Source organism: Phyllopteryx taeniolatus, chromosome 6, assembly GCF_024500385.1.
Source record: "Phyllopteryx taeniolatus isolate TA_2022b chromosome 6, UOR_Ptae_1.2, whole genome shotgun sequence".
NCBI classification, from domain to species: Eukaryota; Metazoa; Chordata; class Actinopteri; order Syngnathiformes; family Syngnathidae; genus Phyllopteryx; species Phyllopteryx taeniolatus.
In genome coordinates, this window is record NC_084507.1 from 7,092,801 (window position 1) to 7,112,628 (window position 19,828).

General features: G+C 40.9%; 1 protein-coding gene across 2 annotated transcripts in view; it reads left to right on the plus strand.

The window, feature by feature from the left end:
• The window catches only part of LOC133479252 (myelin basic protein-like), a 62,722-nt gene that overhangs the window by 11,227 nt on the left and 31,667 nt on the right, over window positions 1-19,828 (plus strand). For both annotated transcript variants that reach the window (XM_061775942.1, XM_061775943.1), the window contains exons 2-3: window positions 6,262-6,317; window positions 18,234-18,321. In XM_061775942.1, coding sequence (XP_061631926.1) covers window positions 6,276-6,317; window positions 18,234-18,321 — 130 coding nt within the window. In that variant the 5' untranslated portion in view covers window positions 6,262-6,275. The remainder of the gene's footprint in view (window positions 1-6,261; window positions 6,318-18,233; window positions 18,322-19,828) is intronic.

The following is a 19,828-nucleotide window of genomic DNA, read 5'->3' on the forward strand; positions in this document are numbered from 1 at the left end:
TCACATTGTGTTTTTTTGTTGTTGTGTCTGATCACATTTGTGGATTGGTGGCAGTTCCGTGCAGCACGTGTTCTGACAAGAATCAGGCAGTAGATGGCAAATAATGGCCTTTAATGTGAACCCACAAACAAATGACAAAGACAATGATCTACTGAGTGCAGCCAGTTAACTCGTGGTGCAACATAAAATGTCATTAAAACAATTCAGCCAACATGCTGTAAATACTACCTCGTCTTAACTAGCTGGCTATATTAGTTTTTATATTACTATATTGGCATTCATCAAAATGCACAAAAGTCACAATAAATACAGTATATGGGCCAGGTTATATAATTCTTAGTGTAATGATGAAATTAAAATCCTACCACTAAACTACTCCTGTTCTCCCACTTTCAGTCTGAAGGCGAGATTGACTCAGTAATTAAGTGTTTTGGTAAATCTCCTGTTGACTTTCCATCCAAAAACAATAAAGACTGCAGTGCACATTTGCTCAACACAAAATTATTGCTGACTGCATGCATTAGTCATGTTTGAACACAATGATAAGCTTCAGTGGCAAAACAAATGCTCAAATAAAGAGGCCGATGTAGTGCTTGCTGGATTTGAAACTATGCTCACTGCAGGCAAATGCCGTCACTTTAGGACCTTTGACCTCAAATCCTTGAGTATAGAGCTTACAGTGGCAGCTTGTTACTACTTGGTCCTCTAGTCACACTTTGGCCTTCTTCCACTGGCACCCACACATAATGTACGTATTACATAAGTGGCTCAGACTAAAGGACTACGGTGGAAACAAAAAATAAAACTAAATCAAATTTGTTGTGCATTTTTTGTATTTAATATTATTGTGCTCTCTTCCACCAACTGAGGGGTAGTCTTAAAAAGACTAATCTTGTACGATATATACAGTGTATATAAAGTCTACCCATCCCTGTTCAAATGCCAGGTTTTTGTGGTGTTAAAAAATGAGACCAAAATAAGCCATTAATGTGACCTAATCTGTATAACTCAATTGAAAAAATAAATAAAAATCAGTGAACTTCAAAATAATCAGTAGTTTTGGCAGAAAGAATTCTTTAAAATAGCCTCTCCCAGTTTAAGTTTATTGTAAAACTAAACATAAAACAAAGAAAGTTACACATGTATTTAATCAAACCACATAACTTTGTCTTACAAAAGTCCGCTAATTTAATGGTAACACACAATGCAAAATGCCGTCATAGTTGTAGTTGCCTTTTCAGATAGGTGTGCAGTTATCTATTTTGTTTTTTTTATATTTGAGGAGATGGTAAATGGACTGCAATTATATAGCGCTTTATCTACACCATCACAAGACTTGCATATTTTGTACGTCCCCATGCTACCAAGTTAGTTTTTAATAAAACATTTCCTCATGCTTGAGGCACCTCTGCTTGTTCGCTGCACTGACCGACAACCTGTTGATTTCACCAAGGCGTCCGTATTGTTAATGCCAAGACACATGACTGACGATCAATCGACTTCAAGCTTTTACCGTCATTGTGGAGTGGTAAAAGTGAGGCGTCCACTCGTCGATTCAATGTTGACAATATAGCAATACTCACAGGCAATTTATTCTTTATTCATCTATGAAAAACAACTATTATTACTGAGGCTTACTGAGCAGTTGTGACCATCTTCATCGTGTATATACGTTTGTATTATACTGCCACCTGGTGGAGAGGCGCACACGCCATAAGGCACTGCACAGTGCATTAAAGCATGAAATCATGATTTACAAAGTTTAATTCTTTACGTTCTTTTGAATAGTTTTTACTATATGTTTTTATAAAGTACAATCCTGTCGAGTGCTATTTTTCTTATTCAAAACAGCATTTCTGTTCAGTTCAATCGAAAAAAGATGTGATTTGAGTTACTAGTGTGATCATGGATCAAATTAAACTCTTAAGTCAAAGCACCACTGTATATGGCAAAAAATAATGCATTGTTTACTTGCCCTCTCACATCCACCCATCCATCCATTTTCAATATCAATTATCCTGTTTAGGGTTGTAGTGTGCTGCTGCCAATCCCAGTTTACTCCGGGTGAAAGGCAGACTACACCCTGAACTGCTCGCCAGTCAGTTGCAGGGCACATGCATTGTAGAGACAGACAACCATTCACACTCACTTTCACACCGTCACCGAGTGGGAACTGAACCCACGCTGCCTGCACCGCAGTCAGGCAAATGTACCACTACACCATCAGTGACCCTCTCACAACCATCTTGAAATATAAAAAGTCATTTTAATATTATGCGTTACATGCTCAGAATTTTTGGGGCTGATCACCGATCAGCAAGTTTAAAAAATGATAACCGATCACCGATCCGATCACAAGATGGAGCAATGTGTCTATTTAAATGAGCTGTTCATTTACTGTATATACTGGTGTACCTAATTGCTAAAAGAAAATATTTACAATAAATAATGTATCTTTGTACATCTATTTATATCTATTTTTCATTTTGTCATGTTATGTGTGATGATGTTTTCACAGTTTGTTGTGCTATCAGGTAATCCATTCTCCCTTTGGTCAAAATTATAAAACCTGTAATCTAAGCCTGACAAGGAGATGTATGTTATGTTGCCATATTCGCATGCTCTCAAACTAAATCACTGAAGTAAATAATGTAATTGTAGGCTACTGTACCATGTGTGGCGATGGATTTGTGAGATGTCTGTCATTTTGTGTAAATCCAGCCACACTTTAAACTGACATGCAAGTGGTCCGTCAAAATTAAGTGGACCAATCAGGACCCTGGGCCAGCTTGGCTCAGGTGTAGAGTTGTTGTCATGGTCAACCTAAAGTTTGAGAGTTCGATCCACTGTCTGAGTTAACGCGTGGTGAAGGTGTCAATGTATAAGAGCTGTGAGGTTGTTGAACACTTTATTAGGAGAAACCCTTTGAGATGCATCAGATTGTACATGTTCCCGGTTTCAATGTACAGTGAACGCCCATTTATTAAGGTGATATGTTCCAGATCCATCAGCAGTAGGTGAAAATATGCAATATTTTGAATCTTCCCCATGGCACACACATAAAATAAATGTAATATTATTAGGCTTTACACGATGAGGATTTTTAGGGCCAATCACCGATCCGCAAGTTTAAAAAAAAAACGATCACCGATTACCAGATGGAGCAATGTGTCTATTTACACGACTTGTGCATTTATTGTATATACTTGTGTACTGTATACTGCATCCATCAATCCATCCATTTTCTGTACAGCTTATCCTCACAAGGGTTGTGGGCGTGCTGGAGCCTTTAGATTTAGCATTTGGTTGACGTTCCCCACGATGTACTTCAGTTGTCCACAGACTGCAAATAACTTACGTGTTGTTTGTCTGAGACATCGAAAAATAGTCCCACACCGACGACGTGTTTTTTCACCGACAAGATTGAAAACTTTATTGGCCGTCAGATAGTTACAGTACTGTGCGAGACTCTAGCTTTTGGATTCATACGTGACGAAGACGCGGAGTTTAATGTCTTGTGCGGAGCCGATCGATTATGTCATTGATCGGATCGGCGAATTATGACCTGAAAGCTTATCAGCCGATCATCATAAAATGCTAATTATCGGCTGATACCGACAACGGCGACCAGATCGGCGTAAAGTCTAAATATTATTCAAACACACCTAAACTTGTTGATGCACACTTTTTCAAGTATTCCTTGGCACCTGTTGTCACTCTCTTGGTGTCAAGAAATGGGAGACAACCTCTGTTGTGATTTGGTGCTATACATATAAAATTTTAATTATTTGAATGAAATTTGGACTTGCCTGTATACTGTGACCCCCCCAACCACACAAACACACACAAAAAAAACACCAAATGCTGAAAAGTAAGCGATATAGCAGGGTCTTGAAAGTTGAACCGCAATATAGTGGGAGCTCACTGTATAGGGTTAAACTGGGAAAAGAGTTTTTTAACACCACCCCTATGGCTTTCTAAATCACAGGACACTGGGGGCGAGAGGAAAGGCTGGCATATTGTGTTTGCGTGTGGGCTCATTTGAGAAGTAATGTTGCTGAATTATAATTGTAGGCTTTTATCACACACCCACCGCTCAACAGCCCTTTCTGCCTTTTTCCACTAGATTATGCAACAGTCTTTTCTCGCAAGTCCTTCCAGGATCACAGCTCTGATTGTGTAAGGTTCTATAGTGAAACTGGCTGTGAGGCCTCATATTTAGTTTTAGTGACATCTTTCTATGCCTGACAAAAACATTTTGGTCTGCAGTAAATTTGAATACGGCACTAAACTGAACACCCAGCTTCTGGCAATTGCAATTGTTTTCTCCTCGTATATTTAGCAGTACGTTTTGCCATATTTTTGGGTTGCTAGCTTTTGCTTCCCGAGTTTTTCTTTTCTAAAACCGGCACATTCAGCACACCAAGTACAATTTTTAGTTCAGAATTATTATTTTTTTTTCCAATTATAGAAATTTTGTACTAGACGATTAATGCTAAAGTCATGTTACGATTATTCCCCAAATTGTCCACTAAACAGTGATTTGTCCGTTACAAACAAACAAAAATGTAATTTTCCACCCCAAGCCGTAATCACTTCGGGCCATATTGTCCCGTGTGCGTAAGTCAGAGGCGTCGTCAAATTTGTTGGTGGTGATGATGCCAAAAAGGGGCGGCACGGTGAGCGACTGGTTAGCACATCTGCCTCACAGTTCTTAGGACCGGGTTTCAAATCCTGGCCCCGCCTGTGTGGAGTTTGGCTGTTCTCCCCGTGCCTGCGTGGTTTTTCTCCAAGCACTCTGGTTTCCTCCCACATCCCAAAAACATGCATGGTAGGTTGATTGGAGACTCTAAATTGTCCTTAGGTATGAATGTGTGCGTGAATGGTTATTTGTTTATATGTGCCCTGCGATTGGCTGGCAACCAGTTCAGAACTCCTTTTTTTAATGTTCATTTTTTTACTGAAAGTGGGAATAAATTACAGCTTTCACACACATAACGTGGACATCAGAATCAGAATCATCTTTATTTGCCAAGTATGTCCAAAACACACAAGGAATTTGTCTCCGGTAGTTGTCTAGTACGACAACAGACAGTCAATTTACAGAACACATAAAGACATTGACAAAAAAGAAACAGTCACTGAGCAGTAAAGGGTTGCTAGTTATCTGGTAATGCCGGTACATTTTTATTATTTTTTTTTTTGACAATTGTGCAAAAAGATGCAGTGTCCTCTAGCACTTAGAGCAGTTCAAATGGCTAATATTGCAATAGTCCGGTGCAATGACCATTGTACAAAGGGCGCTGAGACTTCAAGGAGTGTATGCGGTTTAAAGTGACGAGTAGTGCGATAATCTGGGACAATGTTGGTTGTGCAAATAATTATATTATGAATTATATTTTACATTAGGAATCAAGAAAATGAGGCATAGATTGGGTAAACCTATGTAGCTTCAGCACAAGATCGTCTGCATAGATGACCAAAGACGTCACAGTTTTTCTGCAAAGTTTAAGTATGACTTTTTTTTGTGTGGCGCATTTTTGTAATGATCTGGTACAGTAGCTTATAAGGTTTATGGCTCATGATCTCAGGCACACATGGTATCTGAAATATGAAGTGTATTGATATGTTTATGAAAGTAATCCACATCCGCTCTGCAGTGAGCCCACGTGAGACATTTGTGGTCAAGCATATCTGCCTCCAAGATCTTGCCAAAAATTGACACGAATCCTGATGATACTGGTGAAAGTGCCACTCATTTGCGTTCGGTGTTTTATAGCACACTGCATATCATTAGCATAATAGCATAATTGCCTAAGTCATTTTTAACTAACTTTCAATATAGCAATCAAAAATACCAATGCGCTTGCCAAAAATCATGTATTTTCTTTGTCTGTGTAGATTTTCAGTTATCCAGGTCATGGTAATCTGCAAAGATTGAATTGAGGCAACTGTACTCTTCTTTGTTGAATTTTCTCCTTGATGACTGAAAACGTTCAAAAATGACTGAGGCAATTATGCTATTAGGCTTATGATATATACAGCATGATATTAGGAATACTAGATGAAATCACAACGGAAATTGTTTTGCATTACAAAATTATTATTAGTGGTGTGCAACATTCTGGGTATATTCACGTGTCTAGGTAGATTTTATTCATACTTTAGTAATCACTCTTCTTGCTTATACAGTATAAGCAGTATGACCTCGCTCTCACCCTTTTTATTGAGTCCTGGTTTTTACTGGTCTTTCCTTTTCAGCCTCTGTCAGCAGCATGGGGCAGCGTCTAGGAAGGAGAGACTCACCAACAGACAAGGTACAAGTCCCTTAAAGTGCTTTAATGTCTGTATGTCAGTGTGAACATTAGCTTTTATTAGTTGGAATTTGGACTGATTGTGGACAAGCATTCATGTTCCTTTATTCCCACTAACTGGAGTCAACTTTTCAAATTCCCTCAAATAACAGAGCAGTGTGTAAAAAGAAAAAAAAAAACATTTTTTTTCAGGATTAATCTCTATATTTGCACTTGACTAATCTGTAACAAAAGTGCTTTACCCATTAGACCACCTGTTATAAAGGGACCACCCAGCTTCACTGAATGCTTTCAATGCCTTCGTTTTACAATTTAGAACACGAATAAGGAATTTACAAACTGAATTCCTCTTTTTATACACAAATTTAAGGATGCTCACTATGCTTTAAAATTTATAAAAACAATTATCAAGCATTGCATTCACCCACTAAAACTAATTACCAAAGCTGATAATTTAGCTGTAGTATAAACACTGGGTAAAGAGTTAATACATTTAAGCAATGTATAGATGTATAGGAACCTTTAGAAATTTACAAGATTAATTCGAGTTTTCATACTTTGAGCTGAACAAAACGTTTTTTTATTATTATGGTAAAAAAAAAAAAAACAATGCACTGTGTCACAAAGTGAAAGAACTAATTTGTCAAGCTGTCATCCAAAATACAATGTATTTTACTCACATCTGACTGCACAACACTTGATAATCCAAATTCTATAAATGTAGTCATGATTGAAGATTGAGAACACCTGCATATGGCTACTTACTGTGTTGTCAGCATGTTAACACCCACTATACACTATGTTTGTCTGTGGATCATCCTCTGATGAATAGTCCAGACTGCCTGTAAGGCTGTCACTAGAACTTTTCTTTCATTTGTAATGGTTAAATGTTACGAGGACTTTTGTTCAACTGCAGTAGGTTACACACTGATACTATACTATTACTGAAGATAGTGTGACATGTGGCCAATACTTCCCAGGAATTGAGAATCAAAGAAAATGTTAAGGTAGATTTTGGAGTGTATGGGAGTTATCTATTCTTCCAGAAGAACATTTGTGAGGTCAGATCACTGATGCTGGTTGAGAGGCCCGGGCTTGAAAACTCTATTCCAGTTCATCCCAAAGGAGATGGGTGGATTCAGGGCTTGGGCATTCAAATCCATCCAAAGCAAACCCATCATACATGTCCTACCGGAACCAAAAAGGACCTCCACAAACTGTTGGGAGCATAAAGTTGTCTAAAGTTGCCCCAGTAAGCCAAACATGTTCACCCATTTCTAGCCTGAGTGATTATTTCAAGGTTTGTCTCAAACATTTTGTCTGTCCTGTGTCTATTTATCATAAAAGTAACATTTGTAAGTTGTTGACATTGTTCTTCAGATTTGACTCAGCATTTTGCCATGTCAGAAGCGTGGGTTAGATTGTGTGTTGGTAAGCAGTTATATTTTGTGATGGGTTATTTTCTTCCTGTCGAAATACTTGTTCATTGAGTGTGCAGCAAGAACTGTCCATCCATTTTCTCTTCCGCTTACACTATTTATACTTAAAGGCATCAGCATGGATCAGTGACTGCTTTGAACTGGGTTATAAAAAGAAGGTTTGCATTGTTGGGAAATTTTAATTTTCTACACGAACTAGTTCAAAGTTCAGTTCACCGTTCCAAAAATGAAGTAGTTCATAGTTCTTTTTTTTTTTTTTTTTAATTGTCAATATGTTCCTGACAGGCTGTTTCATTTAAAATACTGGCATTTCATTTTCCCATTGTTGCCACTCATTCAGTCCACATTGTCACAATTCGTTTTTGACTGAACCCAGAAGCAGGTGGAGGCTGAGAGGTTGTGATGAAAGGTTTATTGAAAGAGGAAATGGAGATGATCCTTGAGACGTGCTGGCGGGTTGTAGAGGCAGGGAACGTGTGGCAGGCAGTGGCGAGAACAGGCGGATGGCTTGGCGGCGTGGTAGAAGAAGTCAACTCGGCAGGGGACACGGAGGGAGCACTGAGTTATAAGGAGAAACATGGAGGTCAGAAAGATAGCCAGGAATGGCGTAGCTTACGTGAATGCTTGAGAGCCGTTGTACCACAGGAGAACAAATTGCACAAAACTAAATTGCACAAATATATTTGAGCCACGCCTTTGCAACATTCATTCTGTTTTGTTAGCTGCAGACATGACGGGTGAGAGGCTGTTACTGTTGGTGTGAGTGTGGGGGTCAGGTTGAAACTGGAACACATGCAATTGAATGATATTATATAATTAAGATGAGCCTTTCTTAAGTCATTATTGTCACAGACGCTCAAAATTGTAGAAGCTGTCAAGAGTGTGGGCCATTAGAGGCGAGATGGCTATCAGCTATGCAAAGGTTACAGGGTTGTTGTGTGTAGGCTATTGCGGGTGAGGGGGAAAAAAGAAATAGATGTCAGCTAAAAGCTTTTTCCTATGTCGTGGACCGTGTACTTCTGCTTATATTTGCCTGCCTGGCTGAAGCCTAATGGGCAAAGGGATTGCATTGGGAAAAGGGAAGCCCAAACAAGCTGGAAGACTTGTCTCAGCTGACCCCCAATCTTTTCATTTGCCAGAAAATTCCTTAGTTCAAAGCAGATTGTGTCAAATGCAAATGTCCAAGGAGAGGGATTATTGCAACTGGAGCAAATTACAGCCACAATTAATTAAGTAATGTAGATGTAATATTGTTACATTAACATCTTTATTTCAGCGTCAATCAGATCTGAACATTATTATCTTTGTGAATGTTTAATCCTTGATGTAGATCTTGTATTTGGTGCAAGTCGCCATATAGTTTGCAGCTGGTCGCTGTAGATCTCAGTTTCCCTTTTTTTTTTTTTTGGGGGGGGGGTTCACGAAACTAACATCAGTCAATTGCCCATCTTGCAAAACAACTGGTAGTCATAGCAATAATTAGACAAGAACATGACAGAGTCACACAGGTTGTTTTTGGGTGCAAGTTAGGTCTGATCCCCCTCCCATTTACAGGACAGGAAGGGTCTAATATTATAACAGCTCAAGACATGCTTTCTTCAATTGTTAGTTTTGCAACTCTATTAATGATTTGGTGCTTCCGGAATGTATTAAATAACAACTGTTACTGTACAGTATTTCTCAAGAGGAGGCATAGACAAATTGCATTGCACACTTGCGTTATTGTGACACATCACATAGTTCCTGCTGAGTTGCTGTAAAACTGATTTGGTTTTCTGCGGTCTCAGCATCAGCATGTACTTCAGGATGTGGTGCGAGGCAGGCCATGCGGCCACTGTGCATTCAGATTCACAGTGCTCCTTGTAAATACTAAGCAGATAAATATACTGCAGCAAAATCAGTCCCTAGTCACCAATTTCTCACGTGACTAAGGTCAATCGGTATGAATACAGTGTAGTCAACAGTAGCGGGCGGTGAGTTTGAGACCTTGGGCTTCAGTGACTTAATCCACCTCTTAAAAACACGATCACATCGAAAAAAATAATGTACAAAAATGCTACAAATGTATAACTATGTGTGGCATTAAAGAAGAGACAACCCATATTCAGCTCAAACAATTAGAGCACTATTTAGCTGAACCAATCAGGGAATGGGAGAAATACCAACGTGACTCAGCCTGTGTCAAGGTGCAGAGTGTTGAATCTAAAATCTGATTGGTTAGACCATTTCACCAGAGTGTGTTTGTGTTTCACTTTGTTTACGTCAGTACTTGGGATTCTGAAGGCCTTTGGTAGATAACATTTACAACCCCAATTTCAATGAAGTTGGGACGTTGTGTTAAACATAAATGAAAACAGAATACATCCATCCATCCATTTTCTGATCCGCTTCTCCTCACTAGGGCCATGGGCGTGCTGGAGCCTATCCCAGCTATCATCGGGCAGGAGGCGGGGTACACCCTGAACTTGCCAGCCAATCGCAGGGCACATACAAACAAACAACCATTCGCACTCACATTCACACCTATGGGCAATTTAGAGTCGTCAATTAACCTACCACGCATGTTTTTGGGATGTGGGAGGAAACCGGAGTGTCCGGCGAAAACCCACGCAGGCACGGGGAGAACATGCAAACTCCACACAGGCGGGGCCGGGGATTGAACCCGGGTCCTCAGAACTGTGAGGCAGACGCTCTAACCAGTCGCCCACCATGCCGCCAAAACAGAATACAATGATTTGCAAATCATGTTCAATCTATATTTAGCTGAATACACTACAAAGACAATATATTTAATGTTCAAACTGATAAACTTTATTGTTTTTAGCAAATACTCATTAACTGAGAATTGTATGGCTGCAACACATTCCAAAAGAGCTGGGACAGGTGGCAAAAGAGACTGAGAAAGTTGAGGAATGCTCATCAAACAGCTGTTTGGAACATCCCGCAGGTGAACAGGCTAATTGGGAACAGGTGGGTGCCATGATTGGGTATAAAAGGAGCTTCCATGAATTGCTCAGTCATGCACAAGCAAAGATGGGGTGAGGTTCACCTCTTTGTGAACAAGTCCATGAGAAAATAGTCAAACAGTTTAAGGACAATGTTCCTCAACATACAATTGCGAGGAATTTAGGGATTTCATCATCTACGGTCCATAATATCATCAAAAGGTTCAGAGAATCTGGAGAAATCACTGCATGTAAGCGGCAAGGCCAGAAACCAACATTTAATGCCCGTGACCTTTGATCCCTCAGGAGGCACTGCATCAAAAACCAACATCAATGCGTAAAGGATATCACCACATGGGCTCGGGAACCTTCCGAAAACCAATGTCGAAAACTTATGTACAGTTCGGCGCTACATCCGTTACTGCAACCTGAAACTCTAGTGTGCAAAGCAAAAGCCACTTATCAACAACACCCAGAAACGCCACCGGCTTCTCTGGGCCCGAGCTCATCTAAGATGGACTGATGCAAAGTGGAAAAGTGTTCTGTGGTCCGACGAGTCCACATTTCAAATTTTTTTTGTAAATTGTGGACGTCGTGAGGCCAATGAGGAAAAGAACCATCCGGACTGCTATGGACGCAAAGTTCAAAAGCCAGCATCTGCGATGGTATGGGGCTGTATTGGTGCCAATGGCATGGATAACTTACACATCTGTGAAGGCACCATTAATACTGAAAGGTACATACAGGTTTTGGAGAAACATATGCTGCCATCCAAGCAACGTCTTTTTCATGGAAGCCCCTGCTTATTTCAGCAAGACAATGCCAAACCACATTCTGCACGTTACAACAGCGTGGCTTTGTAGTAAAAGAGTGCGGGTACTAGACTGGCCTGCCTTCAGTCCAGACCTGTCTCCCATTGAAAATGTGTGGCGCATTATGAAGCGTAAAATACAACAACGGAGACCCCGGACTGTTGAACAGCTAAAGCTGTACATCAAGCAAGAATGGGAAAGAATTCCACCAACAAAGCTTCAACAATTCGTGTCCTCAGTTCCCAAACGTTTGTTGAATGTTGTTAAAAGAAAATTGATCTAACACAGTGATAAACATGACCCTGTCCCAACCTTTCGGGAACGTGTTGCAGCCATAAAATTCTAAGTTAATGATTATTTGCTAAAAACAATAGTTTATCAGTTTGAACATTGAATATCTTGTCTTTGTAGTGTATTCAAAAAAATATAGGTTGAACATGATTTACAAATCATTGTATTCTGTTTTTATTTATGTTTAACACAACGTCCCAACTTCATTGGAATTGGGGTTGTAGATGGCAACACATAGAAGCTGAAATGTGATTGGACAAAAGAAATTGTACATATACAACACTGTACATGACTGGAAGCTGAGAAAAGCATATGTAGACTTGGAAATAAATTAATATATATATTACGTATACACATATGTTTTATTATATTATTGTCGTGGTCTGTGTTTTTGTTTGGGTTGTGTTTAGTTTTGTTCCATGTTTTCCTGTGTTCCATGTTTGTCGTGTGCTCATTAGGTTGTTGTGTCCACCTGTTCTCGTCTACTTTGTGTCGACCAATCAGCTCTCTCCAGCCACTCGTGTCTTGTCCAGGTGTTCCTCGTTGTCTCGTCAATTTGTTTGTATTTAGTTCCCTGGTTTCTTTCAGCTCTTGTCGGTTCAATGTCATTGTCACGTCTTTGCCATGTCATAGTCGCCAGTTGTCGCTCAGGTATTTCACCAGTCATGTCTTGTTTCTTGTTTTGGGTTCACTCAAGTGTTTCTTTGTTACTTTGTGTTTAGATTTTGGACTTTGTTAATTTAGCATTTAGACTTTTTCATGATCTTTGTTTTCCTTTGTTTTTGGAATTAAATATAATTTTTTATATACTCTTGCACGGCTGCGTTGCCTCCCTGCTTCCCTGCACTTGGGTCCTCCATGTTCTTGTCTTGCGTTCCTCACCTTCGCCCTAACCACAGAATGAACCGACCAGAACAGGACCCAGCGGGAAGAACATGGCGTCAACTTGGACACCACCAAACTGCCTCCCACTGTCCTCAGCCTGCCATCCAAACCTACCGTCCTCCAGTAAGCCCTATCGTTAAGTCTTTTCTGTCCTTTTCCTCGGGTCCCCCCACTTGTCCAAGTTATTCACCATGCCCTACTATTTTACATCCACGTTTCTTTAGATTCTGATTTTTCTGATTGTGAAGATGGCCCCGATTTAGTTAACCTCCTGTCTGATTCTGACTCTGACACAGATTTAGATTTTTCTGGTTCCTTCCCTAGTTTATCCTGTCCTCGTCCGTTTTTGTCACGTCTCCCCGTTTCCAACCCCAGTGAGTCCAAATCCTTTCCCGCTGACCTTTTCTTGGGCACCCGTTTGGCCATCTACCCGGGACCGCCGCGTGGTGGCCAACCGAGGCGCCCAAGTAAAGGTCAAATTTTGCCCCCTCGTTTTATTTCCCCCTGTTCACAAGTCACTTAATTTCTCACCTGTTCCCACACGTTGTTCCACGGCTCCAATTAAGTCACGTCTAGTCAAACCTGCCCCCAAGCCACCATGTTCAGTACCAGCCATTTTTCATAGTTCACCTTCCCGAGCCATTGTGCACTCTGCCACTCCCGTACCCTCTACTCCCAAACCTCAATGGCGCCCGGCTGAGGAAGCGACTGCAGGCCCCGTTCCTGCTCCTCGGCAGCTGCGGCAGGCTCCCGTTCCTGCTCCTCGGGAGCTGCGGCAGGCTCCCGTTCCTGCTCCTCGGCAGCTGCGGCAGGCTCCCGTTCCTGCTCCTCGGCAGCCGCGGCAGGCTCCCGTTCCTGCTCCTCGGCAGCTGCTGCAGGCTCCCGTTCCTGCTCCTCGGCAGCCGCGGCAGGCTCCCGTTCCGGCTCCTCGGCAGCCGCGCCAGGCTCCCGTTCCGGCTCCTCGGCAGCTGCGCCAGGCTCCCGTTCCGGCTCCTCGGCAGAAGCGCCAGGCTCCCGCTCCGGCGCCGCTCGTCCAGCGGCCGCCACCCGTCCGCGCTCCGGCGGCGCTCGTCCAGCGGCCGCCACCCGTCCCCGCTCCGGCGGCGCTCGTCCAGCGGCCGCCACCCGACCCCGTTCCGGCGGCGCTCGTCCAGCGGCCGCCACCCAACCCTATTGCCTGGCCCCTGCATTACCATTGGGTTCGGCACCGTGGCCGTCCACCTGAATGGCCCTGTAAAGACCCTGGTGCTTGGCATCCTGGACGACCTCCTGAACCGCTCAGCCAAGCACCTCACCTCGGGTGGCCTGGATGGCCACCAGACTGACCTGAGGGGTGGACTCTGTACCCTCCTCCAGGCCCCCTTCCGCCCACCCTGGGTTGGTGACTTTTTGGTTGTTGTTTGGGGAACGTCTGGGATCCGTTCCTTTAGAGGGGGGGTACTGTCATGGTCTGTGTTTTGGTTTGGGTTGTGTTTAGTTTATTTCCATGTTTTCCTGTGTTCCATGTTTGTCGTGTCCACCTGTTCTCGTCTACTTTGTGTCGACCAATCAGCTCTCTCCAGCCACTCGTGTCTTGTCCAGGTGTTCCTCGTTGTCCCGTCAATTTGTTTGTATTTAGTTCCCTGGTTTCTTTCAGTTCTTGTCGGTTCAATGTCATTGTCACGTCTTTGCCATGTCATAGTCGCCAGTTGTCGCTCAGTTATTTCACCAGTCATGTCTTGTTTCTTGTTTTGGGTTCACTCAACTATTTCTTTGTTACTTTGTGTTTAGATTTTGGACTTTGTTAATTTAGCATTTAGAATTTTTCATGATCTTTGTTTTCCTTTGTTTTTGGAATTAAATATAATTTTTATATACTCCTGCACGACTGCGTTGCCTCCCTGCTTCCCTGCACTTGGGTCCTCCATGTTCTTGCCTTGCGTTCCTCACCTTCGCCCTAACCACGTACGTGACAATTATAATACATTTAAATAATTAATGATTTAATTAAGTTGTAATTGTAGGTCAATGCTTTTGATAGTGTTTAGTCTAGCAGAGAAGGCTCTGAAGGCCTTCACGGTACACCATAGGTAGTCAGGGTATCATACTGCAGGCCACATTTTATCAGAAGAGTTACATCGGCATGAAGTAGAAATGTTCTCTACATTTCAATGGCTATAAAGAAAATTAAGAATGGGAAATGGCAAATTAATACCCTACTTGTATGGATTCACTCAGGTATGTTTATTTCCGTAAATAAATGCTTCAGAAAATGTAAAATGAAATCCAAATATTAAATCTCAGTCGAAAGCTCCAAACCAAATATTGAAACAAATTGTGAAAATTGAGCGAAAATGAAGAAAGAACTCTCCAGATGAGGGAGCCTAAGCATCAGTTCTCTCTCTCTCTCTCTCTCTCTCTCTCTCGCTCTCTGTCTGTCTGTCTGTCTGTCTGTGGGTTGTGCTGTGACATTGACGTCTTAAAAATAACTGTACTTTTAACACTGCAGCTTTGTCTTGAGCAGAGTTCTCACAGTTTGTCCTTAATTCATCTGCCCTAACTATACGAATGCTTGAATAAGAATGAGCTCAAATTACTCTGCATGTTCCATTTACAGTACACATTTACTGTCTACTCTTTTAATATTTTAATCTGACCTGAAGTGTGTCACATTCACTGCAAACATTCATGCTTGTTGAATATATTCAATTTTTTAAAATATTGTTTTTATTTTAGTAATAATGTATCACACTTATATTGTATTATTTAAAATTAATTTAATTATAATTAGGGTTGGGCATCGTTTTAATTTGAGCGATTCCGGTTCCGATTCCAGTTCCTTAGTTAGATTCCGGTTCCAAACGATTCTCAATTTCAATTATTTTAGGGGGCTGGGTCAAAAGGTTTGCATGGTTTAAATAAAGGGTGTCCAAATTATGAACATCCATTTTCTTAGCAGCCCGCAGCATAGACTAAAATGAACATTTGACTCGAGGTTCTTTATAACCAGTATCAATATTAAACCTATGAACTAAAAGGCAGTGCTTGTAACTAACCCAGTGGACTTAATATTCATTAATTAATGGTTCAGCTAAAAGTTAAATATAACATTGTTAAAATAGTTATTTTAACTGTTTTAACTATTTAATTTTATTGTTTCACTCAGGCGGCACGGTGGGCGACTGGTTAGAGCGTCAGCCTCACAGTTCTGAGGTGCGGGGTTCAATCCCCGTCCCCGCCTGTGCGGAGTTTGCATGTTCTCCCCGTGCCTGCGTGGGTTTTCTCCGGGCACTCCGGTTTCCTCCCACATCCCAAAAACATGCATGAATTGGAGACTCTAAATTGCCCGTAGGCATGACTGTGAGTGCGAATGGTTGTTAGTTTCTATGTGCCCTGCGATTGGCTGGCAACCAGTTCAGGGTGTACCCCGCCTCCTGCCCGATGACAGCTGGGATAGGCTCCAGCACGCCCGCGACCCTAGTGAGGAGAAGCGGCTCAGAAAATGGATGGATGTTTCACTCACCCAGTTGACTGAGAGTTGACTTCATTGATAGCATTGTTAAAATAACTATTTTGTTTTGTAGCTGTCCCTGTATTCTGTTTCATCACGTCAAATGCTTTTTATGTGCAAGTTTTAACTTGACTTCTTGTTTTAAGCTTGAAGCCTTTTATTTTGAAGGGTATGCACTGGAACTCCGCATTTTGGCACGAAAAGTAACTTCACACGGCATCTGTGATTGTTTTTTATTTTATTTTTTTATTTTATTGAATTTATTTTTTAATGGATGGAACCAAAAGAAATTACGGTATATGCTGGCTCCTTCAAGTAGGAAAGCAGACAACAAAGCCTAAATTAACCCAATTTGAAATGAAATTAAGCTATTGAATTTAAAAAAACAAATTATGGCTCTCCTCATTTGCTGACATCTGACTCAGTTTTGGGTGAATCCTGACAGCTAATTAATGTACTTGATGGATTGTTTGGCTGCTTTCCACTGATAACAGGTGCAACATAGTAACAAGGGACAATGTGCTGTCAATGAAATGCAGCTATAGTGACGGATAAATTACTTAATTTTCCGGGTAAATTACTTAATGAATTAAAATAATCCACTCTCATATAAATGTAACATAAATCTCTGAAAGAAGAAAAAAAATCTCAATTTACACTGAGGGTGTGTTATTTCAAAGCTTTTGAGAAGAAACAGTAGCTGATTTCAAAGTGATTTCGTGATGAACATGCTATGCTTCACACTGACAAATCTGAACTCTAAATATTGATAGCGACAACGGATCAGAATGCACCTTTTTGGCATTCCACATTGTGATTTAAACTGATGAATCAGAATGCTGCATATTAATATCAGCAGTGAATAAAAAATGCACCCTCTTGGCATATCAGGTAGTTCCAGCCACATCTTCTGACTGCTCTGTTCTTTCCCTAAAGTGAGAGCCAGAAAAAAAGAAGTGTTTTTTATTGCTCCTGTGATGTGCGTTCTAGACCCTGTAAAGTGAATTCAGAGATTTGGTTCTATACCTGTTTGAAGATAATTGCTGAAAATGTAGAAAGACAGAGAACTATGCAGTGCTTAATTGTCGCGACTGCTTTTCACCATTTCAGTTTTCCTGATATTTTTTGGAATCGTAGCGAAAACAGCGCAGAGTCACGCACTTTGGAGCTTGACATAAGGCACTTATATTAGACACAGTTGTTCTTGGGTTCAACCCTAATACTGAAAGTCCCCCAACAATTCTGAGAAAGTGTCCTTGGGTGTATTCGTGTTTCACGCTACAAGGTCATGTCGTCGGGTGACCTTGGGACTACACATCAATGTTGAGCAGACAGTTAAAGATAGAAAAATATAAATGATACTGATTGACGACGATATAATTTAAGATTTAGTGAGAATAAATTCAGTCTAAAAATACAAAATAAATCATACTTTTTTATATGAATGCTCTGTTTCATTTAATTTTATAACTTTTTTATTTTTTTTTAAATAATGAAAATGCTTGCTTGAGCAGCTGGGATAGGTTCCAGTTTCCCAGTGATAGAATGCACTGTGTAGAAATTAATATATGTATATGAATAATTCTCAGTCAAGCATCTTATCACTCATTCATTTCTACAGTAAGTGTATGAAGATTAACGTAGCACGGCACTGCAATGACAAGACATCGCATACAAAACTTCTCAATGAAGAAGAAAAAAATCAATTCAATTAAATAGGTGTGACTTTGTTTTCTCCGGGCACTCCGGTTTCCTCCCACATCCCAAAAACATGCATGGTCGGAAGACTCTAAATTGCCCATGGGTGTGACTGTGACTGCGAATGGTTGTTTGTTTATGTGTGCCCTGCGATTGGCTGGCAAGCAGTTCAGGGTGTACCCCGCCTCCTGCCCGATGATGACTGGGATAGGCTCCAGCACTCCCGCGACCCTTGTGAGGATAAGCGGCTCAGAAAATGGATGGATGGATGGATGGGTGTGACTTTATTTCTCACCATTGATCGGGCTCTGCTGTTTCCATGGTAACTTTCCTTCTAAACCTGTTTTTGTGTCCCATAGGCCTTATCATCTGAAACCAAAGATGAGAGAGGACCGCCAGCAGTAACCACACCGGCAGAACAGCCTGAAACACACGATGAAGTCTTTGGTAAGAGATTAATCAACATTTAAGTTTCCCTTTGGATCTATAGTGGCAGAGGGGCCAGCATATAAAAAGTGAATTGTAGTGTTTGCAATTTTGGGGGTAGCTCATAGTAATACTGCTTTAAAATTGTGACAGGAAGGACAATCACTCTAGAATCATCAAGTTAAAAAAAAGAAATACACCTTAAAATTTCTATAAGGGCTGGACCATGTCTTATTTGTCAACATGCCATTGGATCAATTTATTGAATTTTTGATTTGAGATGAGATACTGTAAGTGATGATTAGCCCGCCAAGCAGTCACAGTTCATCTTGTGTTTCTTTCTCAGTCTATTTAGTTGTCAATGAAACCTTCTGTTTAGGAGACAACCACTCTACCACCTGAGCCATGCTGACCCGATGACATGCATATATACTGTATGATTTGATGTACATACAGTACATCAAATCTTCAATTGCAGTCATGAACAGAGATGCCAGAAAAGTGTGGCAAAGTAACTACAGTTACTTCTTCAAACCAGGAATGGTTACTTTTGAGTCATCAATGTCTCTCAAGTACTAATTTTTGGCTGGTGAATTGAACAAAACGCAGTCCAGTTATTCAATAGCATTTAACCATGGACGCAGACCGCTTATTTATAAGCAGACAGAAGAAAGCGATTGGGAGGTGATTGTTTATTCTACGATGCACAGTGACAGTGCAGTACCACGGAAGTGCAAAGAAATGCACGATTTCACTATCACCACACTATTTTTGTTATTTTCCTTAGTAAAAAGTGTATTTGATTGTTGTTACTTTTTTGCTCACACATTAAGAATAGAGTTTTAATGGCGTGTTAAGTGTGCAATGCATTGTGGGTTAATTATTCATACCGAAGTTCGGGGTCATAAATCGGTCATGGAGGGTAAGGACTGACTCACTGAAGGACTTAGAATACTTAGCTTAAATAATATTTACAATGAAAAGTGAGAACTTTCAACTTCGTCTATAGTCCGGACTGTGAGTTGGTTTCACGAGCTGCACGGCTGACGTCACGTAGTAAGTGGTCCCCACCCAACCTCCTGTCAATCACCCACCGCTTTGCTGTTTTTTTTTTTATCAGTTTATTTTTGAAAGGGGACAATGCAATTTCATAAAACACATGAAGTACACATGGTTAAAAAAGCCAGAATTAGCCAGAAGGCTAGTTTTCATCTGTAGTCCCCTGGCCATGATGTAAAAAAGCAGTAAAATACATCTACAAGACAATATAATACAGGATACATAATCAAACTATACTATTAAGAGAGAATAAAACCATAATTTTTTTGATCATAACAAAAAGACAACATAACATACTTGTCTTTTAGCGTTGGCAGCTACAGGTGTTAACTTAGCCACATTTTCAGTTTTTTTGTGAAGGCCTTGTATGTTGTAAGCAGTTTAACCTCCTCAGGTACTGAGTTCCACTCACCAGCGCTCCTCACTGACCAGGCTGACTTACTGAAAGTGCTCCTGCGCAGAGGAATGA